This window comes from Leptopilina heterotoma, unplaced genomic scaffold, assembly GCF_015476425.1.
Source record: "Leptopilina heterotoma isolate Lh14 unplaced genomic scaffold, ASM1547642v1 Lhet_169, whole genome shotgun sequence".
Taxonomy (NCBI): Eukaryota; Metazoa; Arthropoda; class Insecta; order Hymenoptera; family Figitidae; genus Leptopilina; species Leptopilina heterotoma.
The window spans coordinates 636,633-657,505 of record NW_025110885.1 but is presented as its reverse complement, the minus strand read 5'-3'; the positions used below and the strand labels follow the sequence as shown (position 1 = coordinate 657,505).

Here is a 20,873-nt window from a genome sequence, read left to right as displayed (position 1 = left end):
TTTTAATTGAAAATTCTAGAAAATAATATTTAAATTAAAATGATAAAAATAATTTTGAAAATAAATAATATAAAAATTTTTTATAATATAAAAGAATGATTTTATCACTTGGTGAACTTTAATTGTTAAAAAACATAAAGACAGTGATTACTCCGAGTCTTCGACTCGGAGTGATCACTTTCTTCATGTTTTATAATAAATATTCTTATAAGTTGAGAAAAAAAATTTTATTTAAATTAAAAAAATCAACATCTCTGCATTTGAATGATTAAAACTGAAAAAGAACGCAAGTTTCTCTGCAAATTCAGTGCAAAGATTTAATTACTCGATTATTTTATGTTTACAAAAATCGAAAAATTCCACACGACAATAAGAAAATTTCTTAAAAAGGAAACTTGAGAGTTAGAATAGAGTAAAAGCTGGTCATGTGAGTGCGTTAATTACAGGGGATGCACCGATGCAATTACCTGAGAGAGTCAAAGCGTCCACCCTCTGCATTCTAATTTATTACCCCCCCATGTCCCTTTTCGCCCCCCTTCCGCGGACCCTATAGTTCTAGTCGACGATAGGCGTCGACGTAAATCTTTTTTGGATCGATAAACTCGCTTGCTTTGGACAGAACCGAAGGTAGAGGTTTATAACTAACTCCTGGGGTTAAGGAACTCTGGACCTTACATGAACTGGACTGTCCGTGTTTAGTTGAGATTTGCATGGCTTATGGCCAGAAAGAAATAGGTTTTTTTTCTATTTCAAATTCTTTAGATAAGATCGAAAGCATCCTATTATTCTAATACCGTTCCATTGAATATCAAAATGTTTTTTGAATTTATTTTTCAAAAATAGTTGGAAATTTTAATATTTTTGGTGTATGTGAGTGTGTGTGTGTGAATATAATTGAGAAATGCAAATATCTATTGAAAATTGCACTGGGGAAAAATTTATTTGATTCTAAAAAAATCCTTAAATTTTTTCTATTTCTAACAATAATTTATTTTAAATAACTTAATTCTATTGAAGAACTGCCATAAAGTTATTGATAAATCATTTAATGAAGTATTTTTTTTTTGAAAAAATTTAATATCAATTTTGTTGAAAATAGTTGCAATTTTAAAAATTTTAACGAAATTCTTTAAAAGAATTCAACTATCTTAATAATTATTAATACTCTTTCGAGAAATTTAATTATTTTTAAAAATTTTTTTAAAAAATTCTCAATATTTTAATTATTTTTACAAATATTAAAATTCTTCATACTGAAATTCAATTATATTCAGGAATTTTAATAAAATTCATTGTAAAATTCAATTATTTTCACAAATAGCAATATTCATCACAAGCATTCAATTATTTTCAAAATAAATAAAATTCTTCGGAGAAATTCAATTATTTTCGAAAAATCTAAAAAAAAATTGTCAACATTTCAATTATCTTTATAAATGAATAGCAAAATTCTTCGACAACATTCAATTATTTTCAAAAGTAGTAAAATTCTTCGACAAAATTCAATTATTTTCAGAAATTTAATAAAAATTCATTGCAAAATTAAATTAATATCATAAATAATAATATTCATCACAAAAATTCAATTATTTTCAAAACTAGTAAAATTCTTCGACAAAATTCAATTATTTTCAGAAATTTTAATAAAATTCATTGCAAAATTCAATTATTTTCAAAAGTAGTAAAATTCATGGTAAAATTTCAATTATTTTCAAAAATTTGTCTTAATTCAACGATTTTCAATATTTTATTTAACAAAATTTGCCAAAAGAATTCAATTATTAAACAAAAATTTTGATAAAATTCCACATAAATAGGTATTCAATTATTTTCTGAAATAATAAAAATTTCTCAGGAATTCAATTATTAAAAATGGAATTTCTATAAATTTTTTCGAAAAAAATCAATTGTTTGAAACTTTTTTTTCTAAAATTCGTCTCAATAATTCAATTCTTTTCATAAATAATAAAACTCATTATCATTTTTAATACAATTTTAATCGAATTCCTCGAAAAATGCAATTATTATTCTTTTTTAAGATTTTATTAAAAATCGTCGCGAAAGAATTCAATTATTTGAAAATTTAGTTAATAAAATTCTTTATAAAAATTCAATTTTATTCAATTATTCAAAAAAATAATTATTTTTCTGTGTAAATAATTGAATTCTCGTAGAATTGTCTAATAAAAATTAATTTAAAAATTAATTTCACTTAAAGTTTGAGATATGCATAATTGAATGTTGGAGAAGTTACTAATAATTGTAATTTTTTTTAGAAATAATTGAATTTTGTAAAGATTTTAAATTAAAATCTTTGACAGTTTAAATTTTTCATACTTTTAATTTAATTTTTAAATTTAATTTAAAATTCTATGGAACTAATTTTTTTCAAAAAGCTTAATCGAAATTTTTTAAAAATTATTTCAAGTTTTTATTTTCTAATGTATATTTAATTGAAGAATTTCCGAATAATCGAAATTTCAGGTATAATTGAATTGTAAACAAATGGATTTGAAAATTCTGAAAAAAGTTTTTCGAAAATTATGATAAATTCTTGATTTAAAAAAGATTTTTAGTTAAAAATTGTAGAAAATAATAATTGAAATGAAGTGCTAAAAATAATAAATAAAGATCAATATCTTCATGTTTTGTAATAATATTCTTACAAGTTGTTGAATTTCAAATTTTTGAAAATTATAATTTCTATGAAAAAATAATAATGATTAAATATTTATTTAAAAAAGAAGTCTTATGTTTTTGAATAATTTTACAATTAAATAAATTCGTAAATAAATGTAATAGAATATTTTTTTGAGGAGCTAATCATTTTTAGAGTGAATCAGAATATTCTTTAGGGTCAGGGAAAAAGTTAAAATTTTGTCTGGAAATCAGGGAAAAACAAAATTAAATTTTTTGTGGCAACTCTGTTGAATCAAATAATTTTTATTCGCTCTAAATTTTAGTTTGTAAAAATGTTTACTAATTTGAATTAGTGACAGACTTTTTGCTTTCGAATTAGTAAATTTTACTAATAAATTAGTAGAAATTACTATTTATTAGTAAAATTTACTGCGATTTAAAAGCAAAAAGTCAGCCACTAATTTTAATTTTTAATTAGTAAATATTTTTATTAATTCAAATTTACGGAGTAATTGACGGAATAGAAAAGTCATCAGCCAAGATTTAACTAATAATTAGTTATTTTTTATTAATACAAATTTAGAAAATTAAATTATAAATTAGATAGAGTTTACAGCAAATGTAAATTTACAGAAAAGAAAACGTATTTGTTTGAATATTTACAACATTATTATATTTGTTTACATTTTTTTCTATCAAACAGAATTATTCTAAATCTCATCTCCTTGAACTTTTCTTTTTTCTACTCTCAGCCAGATCCTGTCTTCCAGAATCCTAGTATACATATTATTACTCACTTTCAATGGAATTGGAGTTTTTGCACATGTTTTAAGATTACATCTAATTAGCATGTGAGAAATGAATAATTTCATAACCAATAGAGCCAATCTGTATCCCGTACATTTACGATGACCAATTCCAAATGGTAATGTAGAAAAGAAATGCTTTTTTTCGATAAATCTCTCGGGTTTGAATTTTTCTGGTTCTTCGAAATGTTGAGGATCCTTACAAATAGGTTCGATTGGAATTAAAACTAACGTTCCAGCTTCAATGGTGAATGATTTTAGACCAGGTAATGCTGGTGGAAGTTGAAAATTTGTCACCGATTCTCTTTCTACTGGCAATAGTGAATGAAGTCTCAGCGACTCCTTAATTGCAGAGTCTAAATATTTGAGATTTTCGAGATCTTCCATTTTTAGTTGAAAATAAATTAAATCGTCATCTGAGAATGTTGTTTGATTGGATGTTTCTTTGAATTTTTCTTGAAGTGACAAAATTTCTTCTCGAACTTTCTCCTGGATATCGTAATGAACTGCCAAATAATAGCAAACGTAGGTTAACATTGACGAAGAGTTATCCAATCCGGCTATTAATAATACATATGTCTCTGCTGTAAGTTCTTCCATTGTTTTATTATTAACAATTCCCGAATCTATTATTAGGTCGACTATTGTCTCTGGTATGAAGTTTACATTCTCTCTTTTAGCCATTGACTGTTTAACGATATTTCGAAAATATTCCAAAACTTTATCATCGACGTAACTCATTCTAAAGATGTTCCATAAAAATGATGACATTAATTGAAATTGCTTACGTTTTTCTATTTTTTCCAAATTTGCTGCATCCAAACAAAAATTTAAAAAAACGTCAGTGTCATCAGTAGTGACACTTGTTGTTTCAACACCATAGGCAGTTGCATGTGTAAAGTCAATAAAGTATTTTTGAATCCATTTAAGAGCATCAAAATCTTGTACATCACTCTTCTTGAGAATATGATCTAAAAATATTTTCGTCTTCTGTGATATTATTGACATTGTCATTTTCAATTTTCTCGGTGTGAATGCAGGTGAAACTGTCTTTCGCATTTCCTGCCACTTTTCATATTTTGCAGAAAAAATTTCCTTTCCCATCACTGAATCATTATTGCCAAGATCAAAACCTCTTCGATTTGGAAATATTTCATGTTTCATTGTTATTAATTTTATTATTTCTGGATCACGTATTAAAATTATTGGTCTTCGATATTCATAAAATCCAACATATTTCGCATTTGGATTTAAATGATATAAATTCATCATAAATTCAGCTATTGTTATTTTTCTCAATAATACTGGTAAGAAGTTGCCAACAATGGGCCATGGCTTTATGTGTGGAATTCCTGCTTTTTGAAATAAATTCATTTGTTTTTGAAAATAAATGTAAATTATGAAGCAGCAGATGAAAAATAAGAAAATTGTGTTCCAGAAAGACATTCTGTTGTTCTTTGGATAAATGATTTTTAAAACAATTTATAAATATTTAAACTATAATATAATGAATTAATAAATATAGTAATATTTCGGATACCCAATATTTCTTTACAAATTTTTGAAATTAAAAAGAAATTTTATTTGAAACGTATGCACTACTTTTTAAGTGTGTAAAGTGACAATGCTCAAAAATGACTGAAATAATTTATTTAATGCATTCTTTCTATTTTTAATTTGAGATAAGAAACTACGAGAAATTTTTTGATTTAAATAAATTATAATTCTCATATTTTTCAACTCATACATTTCATATTTCACCAATAATTTTAATTTAAAATTAAAAATAGATTTTAAAAATTATTGAAACAAAATTAGATTGTAAATTATCCTTTTTTATGTTGGTTTGCATAAATTAGCGTTAAAAATATCAAGCTTTGTTGGCAATTAATTAAAAAAAGATTTCTTTCTTTCTTTTACATCATATTTTTGAAGAAAAATGATTAAAAAAGGAAAAAAAATTAAAGGAGACTTTTTTTAAATTAATCCAAAGTTTTTATTTAATACAAATGACATTTTTTTGATAAATCAATGACAAGTGAATTCAAAAGTGAAATACTTTTTTGATATGTACCTATATTCTAAAAGATAAATAATAATTTCAAATAATTCAAAGAATAATATCGATAATAATGAATAATAATAATAATTATTATTAGGTATCAATTACTATTAATTATTATTAATTATTGTTAATTATTGTTAATTATTATTAATTATTATTAATAATTATTAATAATATTAATTATTAATTATAATTATATAACCATTCTCAAATATGACTAAATTATTTTATTTTCGCTTTTTTTATAGAAGAATTTATTTCTTCGATAAGAAACCTTCAGTTTTATACTTTTAAATTAGCCATACATTAAATATTGCCACAAAAGCATACGTTAAAATAACTTTTTCACGTTGGAAGTAATCGGTTATCTGAATGACATAAATTTTTTTCGCAGTGCATTTTATGATAATTTGATTTGAATTTGAAAACGAAAGAAATAAATTTCATTTATTTGAATGTTCGGAAATTTTTTATTATTAATTGTTAACTAGTAAAATTTTACTAATTTTATTTCATTTTTTTCAATGTAGAATTTCACTAGTTGCTCGTTATCTAGAATTCACTAAATCTAATTTACTGAATTATTTTATCGACTTTAATACCTACTGATATTTATTTATAAAACCATTTTTTTTGCTTAAACTCTTTCTAAATCGGAATTAGTTCATAGTTATTGTTAAGAAAATGACAAAAAGTTGTCCACTAAATGATTTAGTAATAATTTTACTAGCAATTAGTAAAATTTTACTAATTGTTGGTAGAATTTTATTAATAATTAGTGAAATTTTACTAATTTTTAGTAGAATTTCACAAAAAGTTAGTAGAACTGTTGTTTCTCAGTTTTTTTGATCATTTTTTTTTATTTTTTTGAATTTTAAAATTAATAAAATTCTAATTTAATGATTTGAAGATTAAAAAATAGGCATTTGAACCAAATTGTTTTCAATTAAAATTAAAATTATTTCTTTTGTATATTAATTCTTATTAATTTCCTATAGGTATAAGATTGAATCTATAAATAATTGAATTCTTATAAAGAAATCTATCAAAAATAATTTTTCTTGTGAGAAATCCAATTAAAATCTTTAAAAATAAGTTAATTCTTACGAGAAATCTAATTAAAATAATATTAAAAATATTTAAATTCTTATAAAGAGTTTAAGCAAAATTTTTGAAAAGAATTGAATTCTTTCGAGAAATTTTATTAATTATAAAAATAATTGAATTCTTTCAAAAAATTTTATTAATTATAAAGATAATTGAAATTTTGTTAAGAATTTTATTAAAATTTTAATAAAAATAAGTGTATTCTTATAAAGAATTTTACCAATAATTTTCTAAATAATGTCATTTTTGCAAAGAATTTTATTAAGATTCATTAAAATAATTACATTCATGAACAATATTTAATGAATTATGAAAATAATTGAAATCGTGCCAAGAATTTTATTAAAATTTTCGAAAGTAATTTATTTTTATCGAGGAATTTAATTAAAATTGTATTGAAAATATTCCAATTCTCATAAAGAATTTAATCAACATTTTTCACAATAATTTAATTTTCCCGAGAATTTTATGAAATTTTAACAAATAATTTACCTTTTTTTGAGAAATTTTTTTTTAAATTGTATTAAAAATAATTGAATTCCTGCGAATAATTTAATAAAGTTTTAAAACAATAAATAATAATAATTAATTGGTAAATTTGTAAACAATTGAATTTTTTAAAATTTTTAATCTGAAATTATTCCAAAATTGAATACTTGGAAATAAAAAACTTTTTTAATTTGCATAATAATATAGTAAATGAAATCAAATACATTTACTAGTTAGTAATAATTAAAAATATATAAGTGGAAGTTAATAATAAACTTCAGAAAAGTTTTAATAATTAGTAATTTATCGAATAAATATTTATTTGAATCAAATAATTTTATTTCAATTTATTAAATTAGTTAATAGTATTTTATTATTAAAACTGTTTTAACATTTAAGGTAATTTTTAATAGGAATGTTTTTTATGAAATTTAAAATTAAAAATTTAGAATTAAAGAAAATTTAAATTACTAAATAATATTAATTTTATTCTTTCTTACAAAAAAAAATTGGTTTAACGTAGGTATTCGACTAATTGAAAAAAATGCATTTGATTCAAATAACTGATTATTTGTTTATTATATCAAATAAATATTTACTTAAAATAAATAATTTTTATTTAAATCAAATGGTATTTTTGAACCAATACTTTCAGTGTTTAAAGCAAATAACGTTTAGTTGACTCAAATAATTTTTATTTGATTCAAGTAAATATTAAAATTTGATAATAGTCAAGTAATCGGTTAGTTGAAACAAAAAAATTTTTTCAGTGTACTTTTAACAAATATACAACAATTATTAAGGGTTTGGTGTCAATTGCCCACAATTTAAAATTTAAATGTTGAAAAATAAATAAACATCTCTCTTCTTTTTACATCTTTGAGTAATATATTTATTGAAACATTTTTTTTGTTGATTATTATGGACATTGTGCCAAGATTTTACTTATAATTTATTATCATTTTTTAATACAGTCTATAATATTTTTTAGCCTAAATATTATCCTAAATTTAGACTAAATTCTTTAAATCTCATCTCCTTGAACTTTTCTTTTTTCTATTCTCAACCAAATCTTTTTTTCCGGTGTTTTAGTAAACTTATTATTACTCACATTCAATGGAATTGGAGTTTTTTCACATGTTCTAATATTACATCTAATTAAAGTGTGATAAGTAAATAATTTCACAAGCAGTGGAACCAATCTGTTGCCAATACATTTGCGATGACCCACTCCAAATGCTAATGTAGAAACAAAATTTTTCTCGTCGAAAAATCTTTCGGGTTTGAATTTGTCCGGTTCTTCAAAATATTGAGGGTCCTTACAAACAGGTTCGATTGGAATTAAAACTAGTGTTCCAGCTTCAATGGTGAATGATTTTAGACCAGGTAATGCTGGTGGTAGTTGAAAATTTGTCACTGATTCTCTTTCAACTGGTAATAGTGAATGAACTCTCAGTGTCTCTTTAATTGTTGCGTCTAAATATTTGAGATTATCGAGATCTTCCAGTGTTGGTTGAAAAGAATTTAAATCGACATCTGAAAATTTATGATTGGATGTTTCTTTAAATGTTGTATTTGTTCTTTTAACGTTTTCTTGAAGGGAAAAAATTTCTTCTCGTATTTTCTCCTGAATGTGGTTATTAACTGCTAGGTAATAGCAAAAGTATGTTAACGTTGATGAAGTTGAGTCAAAAGCAGCTGCGAATAATAGATATACTTCTGCTGTAAGTTCTTCGATAGTTTTTTTGTTATGAATTGAGGAATCTATTATTAGATCGATTATAGTTTCTGGTAAATAATTTTCATTTTTTCTTCGAGCTATTGAATGTTTAACGATATTTCGAAAGTATTCCAAAACTTTATCGTCGATATAACTCATTTTGAAGATGTTCCATAAAAATGATGACATTAATTGAAATTGCTTACGTTTTTCTATTTTTTCCAAATTTGCTGCATCGAAGCAAAAATTGTAAAAATCTTCAGTGTTGTCAGTGACAGTTGTAGTTTCAATACCATAAGTATTTGCATGTGTGAAATCAATAATGTATTTCTGAATCCATTTGAGAGTGTCTATTTCTACTGCTTCATTCAACTGAAGAATATGATCTAAAAATATTTTCGTCTTCTGTGATATTATTGACATTGTCATTTTCAATTTTCTCGGTGTGAATGCAGGTGAAACTGTCTTTCGCATTTCCTGCCACTTTTCATATTTTGCAGAAAAAAGTTCTTTTCCCATCACTGAGTCATTATTGCCAAGATCAAAACCTCTTCGATTTGGAAATATCTCACGTTTCATTGCAACTAATTTCATAATTTCTGGATCACGTAATAAAATTATTGGTCTTCCGTATTCGTAAAATCCTACATATTTCGCATTTGGATTTAAATTATATAGATTCATTATAAATTCAGCTATTGTTGTTTTCTTCAATAATATTGGTAAGAAGTTGCCAACAATGGGCCATGGTTTCAGGTGTGGAATTCCTGCTTTTTTAAATAAATTCATTTGGTTTTGAAAATAAACGTAAATTATGAAGCAGCAGATAAAAAATAAGAAAATTGTGTTCCAGAAAGACATACTGTTGCGTTCTTTGCATCAACGATTTTTTGAAAATTCTTTATTATTTAAAATATAATATTCTATATTACTAAATATTATAAATTTATTAAATTTATTAAATTTCGGTTATTTTAATTATATTTTCAATGGCCAATATTTCTTTACAAATTTTTTTGAAATTAAAAAGAAATTTTGTTTGAAACGTCGGCACTATTTTTTAAATACGTAAAGCGACAATGCTCGAAAATGACTGAAATAATTTATTTAATGCATTCTTTCTATTTTTCATTTATGTTAAGCAATTACGAGTATTTTTTCCGATTTTAATAAATTATAGTTCTTTTATTTTTCTTTCATAAATTAAATATTTCACGAATAATTCTAATTTTGTTAAAATATATTTTAAAAACCTGGAATGGCTATTGTTTTTATAGTTAAAAATAACTCGTTTATAATTAAGTATCTATGAATTTATATATATAAATTCTGGGGATACTATAACGAATAAGAATAGAAAAAAAATTAGTTTGTGAATTATCACGTTCATGTTCGTTTCACTCGCGTCCAATTTGCAGAAAAGATCGTTAAAAATATCGAGTTTTGCTTACTATTAATTTAAAAGATATTTTTCTTTCGCATTCTTTTTTCGCGGAAAAAAGTAAAAAAGAAAAATTATCGGTTTTTTTTAATTTAAAAGACATTTCTTTGATGTATTAATAATAAGTAAGTTCGATATTGGTAAAGTTCATAGCTTTTATAATTAACGAGTTAGTTTATAGAATATTTTTCTATTTAAATTTTTTTTACGAAAAAATAGAAAAAATGTAAATAGACCAAATGATTTAGTAATAATTTTATTTATTTATAAATTTTACTAGCAATCAGTAAAATTTTACTAATTATTAGTAGAATTTCACAAAAAATTAGTAAAAGTGTTGTTATAAGTTTTTTGATAATTTTTCTTTTTAGTGTTTTGAATTTTAAAATTAATGAAATTCTAATTTAATGATTTGAAGATTAAAAAATACTAAAAATTAAGGGCATTTGAACCAAATTGTTTTCAATTAAAAATATTTCTTTTATATATTATTAATTCTCATTTATTTCTTTTATAAGTTTGAATCTGTAAATAATTAAATTCTTATAAAGACATTTATCGAAAATAATTTTTCTTGTGAGAAATCTAATTAAAATCTTTAAAAATAAGTGTATTCTTATACAGAATGTTACTAAAAATTATCAAAATAATAACACTTTTCGAAGAATTTTATTAAAATTCTTTAAAATTATTAAATTCATGAAAAATATTTTATAAATTATGAAAATAATTGAAATCGTGCTAAGAATTTAAATTAAAATTTTCGAAAATAATTGATTTTTTCGAGAAATTTAATTTAAATTGTATTGAAAATAATTCTTTTGTCATAAAGACAAATGAATTTCGTCGATAAGACACTTTCAGTTTTATACTTTTAAATAAGCGATACATTATTTATTATCGGCATGGCATTCATCAAAATAAATTTACATTAATTTGTAAAATTTTGTAATTTTTACAATAATTTATTATTTATTAGATATATAATTAATTTAACAATAATTTATTATTTATCAGATAGAACTAATTATAAAATTTAGCATATTATGAATTTCAGTTCAAGGAAAAAAATAATTTTCCTTAACGTTTACGATCTAAGGATTGAAAGAAAAAAATTGTTTTTGCGAAAAGAATATATTTTTTGTTTACATTCAAATTTTTATTTTTCTATATTATTATTTTATTTTATAAATTGATGATCAAGGTAGTAATAATTTTTAAGTAACAATATTTGAATTTCTGCATGTTCAATTAAACGAAATTTATTTATTTCTTCTTCAAATTAAAATTTTATTGCAATATTATTGCGTCACGTATTAAAAAATAAATTTTAAAGATTATAAATGTTTAATTATGTTTCTGTTCTTTAAAAGCAAATTAGTATTTTTTGAAAATTTTGCATTGTCCAAAAGTATTTATTGTTAAATAAATATTTTAATACTTATTATTATTTGCTCTTACACAATATTTGTAATAATGTACAACCATTTTAATTTTAACTATTTCCAAAAATTACAACTGTAATTTTTATAAAATAAATAAATAATAAATTAATATAATAAGTTTTTAAATTTATATTTTTACTATTGGAAATTCAATAATTTATTTAGGCTGAAAATGCAAAAATACTGTTATTTAATTTTTTATTTGAAAATTCTATTGTTTACTTTTCTGACCACTTTCAAATTATAATTTTAATATACAAAAAGTAAAGAATATAAAAAAGTTATGATAAAATTATGATCTGAAATTGGAAAAATAAACAAATTTTCAAATAAAAAAATTGAATTGAAAAAAGTGATTAAAAAGTGATATTAGAAAATGATAGAAATAAATATATTTAAATAGTAATGATTATTATAAAAAATATTATTTTTATTATTATTATTTTATTCATGGTCCATACATTTAATTCGTTTCTCAATTTTTAATATAATACTTTTATCAGGAATTTTCGTTAATTTTCTTTTATTAATTTTCAATGGAATTTGTGTTTTTGAACATGTTTTAAGATTGAAATTTGCTAAAATGAAAAATATGATAATTTTCATTGTCTGTGTTGAAAATCTATTTGCAATACAATGTCTCGGTCCCACGCCAAATGGAAGATATGTATATGAATTGAAAATTGTTTTATCATTTATATTATAAAATCGATCGGGATTAAATTTGTCTGGCTTTTCGAAATACTTTGAATCACGATGAATGGATTCTATTGGAATTGAAATAATCATTCCGGGTTTTAGAGTGAATGGACTTAAACCAGGCAATGAGGGGGGCAATTCAAAGGGTTTAGAGCAAATTCTTTCGAGTGATACAATTTGTGTTTGTAATCTCATTGCTTCTTTGAAAACGGCATCCAAATATTTCAAATTCATAATATCGTCGAAAATCATCTTTGAATATTCACTACTTTTGAATGTTTTATGAATTGCATTTTTATTATAGTTGGATGAAAGTTTATCAATTTCTTGTTGTAATTTTATTTGCACATTGGAATTCACTGCAATGTAGTAGGAAATGTATGATAATGAATCGGATAAATTGAAACCACCGCCAAACATTGTGAATATTTGTCCTGCTATTTGATCCATTGATAAATTTTTATTCATCATCAGATCAATCATATTTGTTTCCTGTTTTCTATCATTTATTCGAAGATTTATTATGTTTTGGAAATATTCTCTTTGTTCGTCGTTGAAATATTTGTAACGTAGTATTTTAAATATAGAAGGATAGTTGGTTTTAAAGAGTTTGAGTTTCTCGATATATTCTGGATTAATTCCTTTGAGTTTGGCACTAAGTTTCTTGATACCTTCGTTCTTGATGAAATTTGTGGAAATACCGAAAGCGAAAGAAAAAATAATGTCAAAGATTAGTTTTTGAAATAAACTCTTCATTCGTGTTTCGGTTTCTCCTTTTTTGTGAATATACTCCACAGAATCTTGTGTTTTTGTTGCAATTAATTCGTAAAGTTGTTTAAATTTATTTAGAGTGAATGAAGGACTGAGAATTTTGTTCATTTCCCGCCAAGATTCGTTTTTTAAGGAAAATATATCGTTTCCGAGTAATAGATTGTCAGCTTTCTCAGCAAATCCTCGACGATTGTAGAAATTATCGTAATTTTTTGTTCCTATTGATTTTATAATTTCTGGATCACGCACTACAATTATTGGCGTTGTGAATTCAAAATATCCCACATATTTTGCTTTTGTATTGAGAAAATAGAGTTTCTTCAATAAATGCCCGAGGGACATTTTTTTCATTAATATCGGTCCCATGTTTCCTATAATTGGCCATGGTTTTAGGCACGGTACACCTGATTTTTTGAATAATTCCACTTTTCGCAAAAGATATGAATAAATTCCATAAGAAATAATAATAGTGATTGGAATTATAATCCAGAGGAACATTTTTTATTTACTTTGAAAATTGACAAAGAAGTTGATTATTTTTTTTGCTTAGTGTTCAAATACGACTGAAGTGTATATTGTTTCCTTATTTTTTCCTTTTATAATTTTTATTTAAATTAGTTTTATTTTTGTGAATTTTAATTTTGTTAGTTTTAACTTATTTCCATTACTTTATTTTATAATTTATTAAAAATAATCATAGACATTGTCTAATTCATGAAGAAATTTAAATTTGTAATGAACATTTCTATTTTAGTTGCAGTATCATATCTTGTAGATTACAACTTATTTGAATAACTTTTCAGTTTTAAATTCATAACCAACTTTTTGTTAAAATAAAATAATTTTCTATTTAAACTTTAAATTACACTAAAAAAAATTTGATTGAAAGAAGCAATTAAATGTTTATTAATATAAAATAAATATTTATACTTGAATCAAATAATATTTATTTAAGACAAATAAATTCTAATTATTGTTAAGAAATAACTAATCATTAGTAAATAAATATTTAATTATTAGTAGAAAATAATTAATTATTCAATTATGTATAAAATTAACAAAATTCTTCGCAGAAATTCAATTATTTTCGAAAAATTTTAAAAAAATTGTCAACATTTCAATTATTTTTATAAATGAATAGCAAAATTCTCCGATAAAATTCAATTATTTTCAGGAATTTTAATAAAATCGTTAATTTTCACTTTTTATTTAATAAAATTCGTTGCAAAAATTCAATTATTTCCAAAAAATTTTCTTAATTCAATGATTTTAAATATTCTGCTATTTTAGTAAAATTTCCAAAAACAATTCAATTATTAAACAAAAATTTTGATAAAATTCTACACGAACATTAAATTATTTTCCAAAAAAAAAAATAAAAATTTCACAGGAATTCAATTATTTAAAATAGTATTTGCATCAATTTTTCCGAAAAAATCAAATGTTTTAAAATTTTGCATTAAAGTCTTCGTAGTAATTCAATTATTTTCATAAATTTTAAAATTCCTTTCAGCGATTTAATTAGTTTCATAAATAATTAAATTATTCGAAAGGAAGTCAATTATTTTCATAAATAACAATATTCATCACAAGAATTCAATTATTTTCAAAAGTAATAAAATTCAACTATTTTCAAAAATTTTAATAAAATTCATTGCAAAATTTCAATTATTTTCAAAAATGTTTCTTAATTCAATATATTGTTTATCTATTATTTTAATAAAATTTCCCAAAAGAATTTAATTATTTAAAAACAAATTTGACAAAATTCTACAAGAATATTCAATTATTTTCTAAAATATAATGAAAATTCCTTATGAATTCAATTATTAAAAATAGAATTTGCATGAATTTTTTCGTAAAAAATTAATTTTTTAAAACTTCTTTATAAAATTCTTCGCAATAAAAAATAAATAAAAAAAAATAAATAATAATAAAAAAATAATTAAAATAAATTTTTCTTAAAAATAAGAATTCAATTTTAAGGAACATTCAATTATTCAATAAATTATTTTTTGTTCTTTAAAATAATTGAATTCTCTTAGAAATTGCGAATAAAAATTGATTTAAAAATTCATTTCAGTTAAAGTTTTCAGATAATAATTGCATTTTGGAGAATTTACTAATAATTGCAATTTTTAGAAATAATTGAATTTTATAAATGTTTCAAATTAAAATCTTTGAAAATCTGAATTTTTCATATTTTTACCTATAACAATTCTGTGGAATTAATTTTTTTGAGAAAGTTTAATTGAAATTTTTAAAAATTATTTCAAGTTTTTTATTTTCTAATGTTTATCTAATTGAAGAATTTCCGAATAATCGAAATTTCACGTAAAATTGAATTGTAAACAAATTGATTTGAAAGTTCTGAAAAAAAGTTTTTCAAAAATTATGATAAATAATTATTTATTAGTTAATAAAAAACTATTTATTAGTAAAAAAAAAAATTAATTATTAGTAAAAAAAATTACTAATTAATAGTAGAAAATAGTTATTTTCTACTATTAATTAGTAATTTTTTTTACTAATAATTAATTTTTTTTTTTACTAATAAATAGTTTTTTATTAACTAATAAATAATTATTTATCATAATTTTTGAAAAACTTTTTTTAGTAAACAATTTGTTAGTAAACAAATAATTAAGTATTAGTAAAAAATTAATCATTATTAGATAATAATTAATTATTAGTTAATCCCTAAATAGGTAATTATTAAAAAATAACTAATTATTAGCAAATAAATATTTAATTTATTATTAGAAAATTAGAAAATTATTTAAATAAATAACCAATTATTAGTGAAAAAATAACTAATTATTAGTAGAAAATAAGAATTAAGTATTAGTAAAAAATTAATCATTATTAGATAATAATTAATTATTAGTTAATCCCTAAATAGCTAATTATTAAAAAATAACTAATTATTAGCAAATAAATATTTAATTTATTATTAGAAAATTAGAAAATTATTTAAATAAATAACCAATTATTAGTGAAAAAATAACTAATTATTAGTAGAAAATAAGAATTTATTAGAATAAAACATTTTTTTTTAATATATTGGAAATTTTTTTCCTACTTTCATCGAATGTATAAAGAAAAGAAAAGGAAGATAAAATTTTTGAGCACAATTTTCCACCAAAAGTTAATGTAAAGGAAGAAAATGACCCAAGTCCATTCGCGTGCGGCCAAGGTCGATACTATTTCACTCAGTTATGTTCTGGTTACTTGCACCTTTGTATATATAGAACCTTAAAATTTAGTTACAATCGTTGCATTTAACGACTCTCCTTTCTCATCCGTAGGTCACTTACTGAAGCCCCCTATTCACCCCGATCATTTCATTATAATAATGCGATAATTTTCTAATAATCGATTCATTATTTCTCGGGTGTAAGCTCTTAATAGGTCAAATTTAGTATAATCAAACAGAATTTTAAAAAATTAGAAGCTTATTTTCATTTTTAAATTTACCTTTAAAGATTTTTCATTAAAATTTCTGATAATTCAATTATTTTCCATATTTGCAATTAAAATTCTTTAGAAGTTGATTTTCAAAAATTGTAATAAAATAATTGAAATAAATTAATTATTTTCAATTAAATTTTACAAAATTTTAACTATTCAAAAACAATTTTTGAAAGATTTGTTTATAGTTATTTTTCGCATTATAAAAATCAAAATAAGTTGCATTTTTTTTTTACTAAAATTTGTGGTATTTTGTTGCAATATTTGGAAGAAAAATCGAAAAAGTCTCAATTCTTGAAAATAACTCGTAAAAGTCGAAATTTTCTTAATTTTCCTGATAAAAAATTTTTTTTATGACATTTACCTGACTTAACTGCGACAAAAATTTTGTTTAAATGTGTCATGGGAATTTTATCATTTTATCACCTGGAAATCATGGAAAAATCATGGAATTTTATAAGGAGAAATTTGTAGAGACCCTGTTTGATAAAAGATAAAAAATCGTTTTTTCGAATCATTTCTTTCTCACAGTAATAACCAAAGTAATAATTATCGTTAAAATTTGTATTCAACGTAATAATTACCCTTGATCGGAAAATAATATAATTATTATCGTGTGTGACATGTAACGAAAGTGATAAAGTAATCTTATTTTCATAATATACATGACACGTGATTCATCGTTGGAATTTTGTGAATAATAGAGTTAGTATAACGAAGTATCTATATAGGGCTAATAATGGATTTATGTAAAGGAGATTAAATATCTTTAGAAAAAATTTTCAAAATCGATTATAAATTTTCATTTAAATTTACATTAATTTATGACTTCTTGTTTTGCTGTATTTATAAACCGCTTTATTGACATTATTTGTAAGAGACTAATATTGCAAATTTTCTTTTTTTTTATTTTACTTTTATACATTTTATACTTTTATATTTATTTATTCTTTTATTTGTTTATTCTTTATTCTTCTTTTATTTGTGTATATAAATTCGTTTTTTTTGTATTTCGTTTTTTTTTATTCGTATTTTTTATTTCGCTATATTGTTATTATTAAAAAGAAACATAAAAAAAAATTCTATTTGATACAGACTTGCTCGTTGGCGGCATTTTAATTTAATCCGTTTACCGAAACGATTGTCAATATCGTATATAACAAAATTCTTTAAATTGGAAACAGCTTGTTTTTAAAGCTTTTCAAAATAAGGGCTTTAAATTCAAATTTTTTCACGTTCTTTATAGTTAAATTTTAAAAAAACAAAACATGTAGGTATTTTGTTTTCAAATATTAAAAAAAAAAAATTTCCAATCTAACAAAAAAATGTGAAAAATTTTTAAATACTAAAAAATAATGATAGAATTTGTACATTTATTATAAATAAAAATTGGAAAAATATTAAATTATGTTTCCGAAAATAGCGTCGACGCTCAGCGTCAAAAATTATATTTTTTTGGAATTTTACAGTCGAAAATAGCACTAATTTTACTTTTTTCATTCACATAAAGAATTAATGAATTAATCAATTAATTTTTAGAAACTTTTTTTAATTTATAATTTTTGACAGAATTGTTTTACTTTTGCAGTTTCGTAAACCTGGTAAATTAATTATTTACAATCGATACTGGAAATAGATAATGAAAATTTACTGATTACATAATATGGTTTTTGAGAATATTTTCGATATAATGAGAAAAATAAATCCGTATTAAAATATTAAAGAAAAAAATAATGAAAGAAATATCTAAAAGCGACTGAAGCAACACGCGCAGTAGTATAAAGTATTATTGGTCAGACAAACAGTACGGCATATTCTCTTTGATCAGACAGACGGTTTCAAATTTAATCCCTTCATTATATTTACGTACTATTCGGTACTTGTTATTATTACTTATTTTAAGTTTAATTAACAAAATTATTATTATTATTAATATTATTATTATTATTATTAATTGTACTATATAATTTAGAGAATTTTAGAGAAATTACAAATAATTGCAGAGATTTAATTATGTTCAAAAATTTTTTTTAATTCTGGTCAAAATTTCAATTATTCTTAGAAATAATTAAATTCTTCTCCGAAATTAAATTATTTTCAAAAGTAATAAAATTCTTGGCAAAATTTCAATTATTTTCAAAATTTTTTTTTAATTCTGGTCAAAATTTCAATTATTTTTAGAAATAATTAAATTCTTCTCCGAAATTCAATTATTTTCAAAAACTTTAATAACATTCTTGTCAAAATTTCAATTATTAAAAATTTTTCTCTATTCAATGATTTTTAATATTTCCTATTTTAAACAAATTTTTCAAAAGAATTTAATTATTGAGAAAAAAATTGAAATTTTTTTGAAATTGTTTGAAGTTTTTTTCTCTAATATATATTTAATTGAAGAATTTACGAATAATTGAACATTTGTAGAATTGAATTGTAAACAAATGAATTTGAAAATTCTCAAAGAACTTTTTCGAAAATTATTAAAAATAATTGTTTTGGAAAAATTAATTTCAATTTTCTTGAAAATAATGGAGTTTTTTTTAATCATTTTTACTGAACGTTTTAAAAGTAATTGAATTTTATGAAGATTTTCTTTTAAGTTTGTAAAATAATCGTATTTATTATTAATTGTAATTAATAATTTCCCTATTATGAATTATATTAAAATTATTCATAGAAGATTAAATTTTTAAACAATTTTATTAGAGTTTTGTAAATAATTACATTTTTTTTAAAGAATTTCATTAAATTTCGTAAGATAAATGTCACTTTTTTAAAAATAATTTTAATTAAAAATTTTGAAAATAATAATTGAAATTTACAAAGAATTTTATTAAAAACTTTTGAGAACAATTGAATTCTTTAGAAAAATTTTATTACAATTTTTAAAAATAATTGAACCTGTTAGAGAAATATTTTATTAAAATTATCTTGAATATAATTGAATTTTTTCCTAGAAATTTAAAAAAAATTGTAATGAAAATAATTGAATTTCTCAGAAGAAATTTTTAATTATTTACAAAAATAATTGAAATTTTCCGAAGAATTTTATTATTTACAAAAATAATCGAATTATCGTCAAGAATTTTACAATTTATATAAATACTTGAATTGTTTCGAAGAACTTTATCAGAATTGTTGAAAATAATTGATTTTTTATGAAAACTCTTGAAAATAATTGAATTTAAATAATATTTTTTTAAATAATATTGTATTCTTTCGAGAAATTTTATTAAAATTGTATTGAAAATAATTAAATTCTTCTGAAATATTTTATTATTTATGAAAATAATTGAATTCCTTTGAAGAATTTTATTATTTATGAAAATAATTGAATTCCTTTAAAAATTTTTATTATTTATGAAAATAATTGAATTCCTTTAAAAAAATTTATTAGGTATTTATGAAAACAATTTAATTTTTGCAGAGGAGTTTACAGTACATAAAATTAATTGAATTGTTTCGAATAATTTTATCTGAATTTTTGAAAGTAATTGAATTTTTTGAAGGCGTTTTATTAAACATTTTAAAAATAATGATTTTTAAAAAGAATTTCATCAAAATTGTTGAAAAAAATTGAATTTATATTAAAATTCTTGAAAATAATCGAATTTAATTAATATTTTTAAAAAATAATTAAACATTTAATTAAGTTAAACTTATTATATATTTTATCAAACTTGTTATGCATTGAATTAAAATTATTATGTTTAATTGAAAAATAATTTTTGGTTGACTGTATAAAAAATATAATTATGTTTGATTCAAATGTATTGTTCTCTCAGTGTATGAAAATAATTATCGCAATAGTAAAAAATTGTCCTCCTCCTCCTCAATATACAAAAAAAGAAAAAATTTCGGTGAGTCATAAATTATCGAAATCTTTATATTAAGGTGGCGTATTGTTTGCGCGTTTATTATTCTCCTCGTAAGGATTTAATTTGCCTCTTGAGTGCGACTATAAGGTAAAGAACTTGTAATATCGATTGAGAACTTAGCATGCATACGAAGGGGGTTTAAATCTTTGCGTGACCACTTTTCATGTCTCTCCCTTCGTCCCCTTAAACTGACCAACCAGTGACTTGGGTTCTCTGCAATCTTTAAGTACTACTTCGCCGATGGTCACTTTCCAACTCCTGCGGCTGATCATTTTCCCCTCGACAGCCGAAGAAACAGAGTTTATATTTTTCACCTGTGAAAAATTTACCCCTTATGTCAA

The 20,873-nt window shown here is 21.6% G+C and overlaps 3 protein-coding genes across 5 annotated transcripts in view; 1 reads left to right on the top strand and 2 right to left on the bottom strand.

Annotated features, from left to right (window-relative positions):
- The window catches only part of LOC122499546 (protein stum), a 74,179-nt gene that overhangs the window by 36,284 nt on the left and 17,022 nt on the right, over nt 1–20,873 (top strand). The gene's annotated exons all lie outside the window — the stretch shown is intronic.
- On the bottom strand, nt 3,216–5,063 carry LOC122499550 (cytochrome P450 9e2-like). The gene has a single exon (XM_043607971.1). It carries the CDS (start codon nt 4,890–4,892, stop codon nt 3,351–3,353), a length of 1,542 nt encoding a protein of 513 aa, XP_043463906.1. The 5' UTR covers nt 4,893–5,063; the 3' UTR covers nt 3,216–3,350.
- On the bottom strand, nt 7,991–9,767 carry LOC122499549 (cytochrome P450 9e2-like). The gene has a single exon (XM_043607969.1). It carries the CDS (start codon nt 9,686–9,688, stop codon nt 8,132–8,134), a length of 1,557 nt encoding a protein of 518 aa, XP_043463904.1. The 5' UTR covers nt 9,689–9,767; the 3' UTR covers nt 7,991–8,131.

Coding starts and splice junctions, on each gene's coding strand:
- LOC122499550 (XM_043607971.1), bottom strand. CDS start 4,892: ATGTCTTTCTGGAACACAATTTTCTTATTTTTCATCTGCTGCTTCATA.
- LOC122499549 (XM_043607969.1), bottom strand. CDS start 9,688: ATGTCTTTCTGGAACACAATTTTCTTATTTTTTATCTGCTGCTTCATA.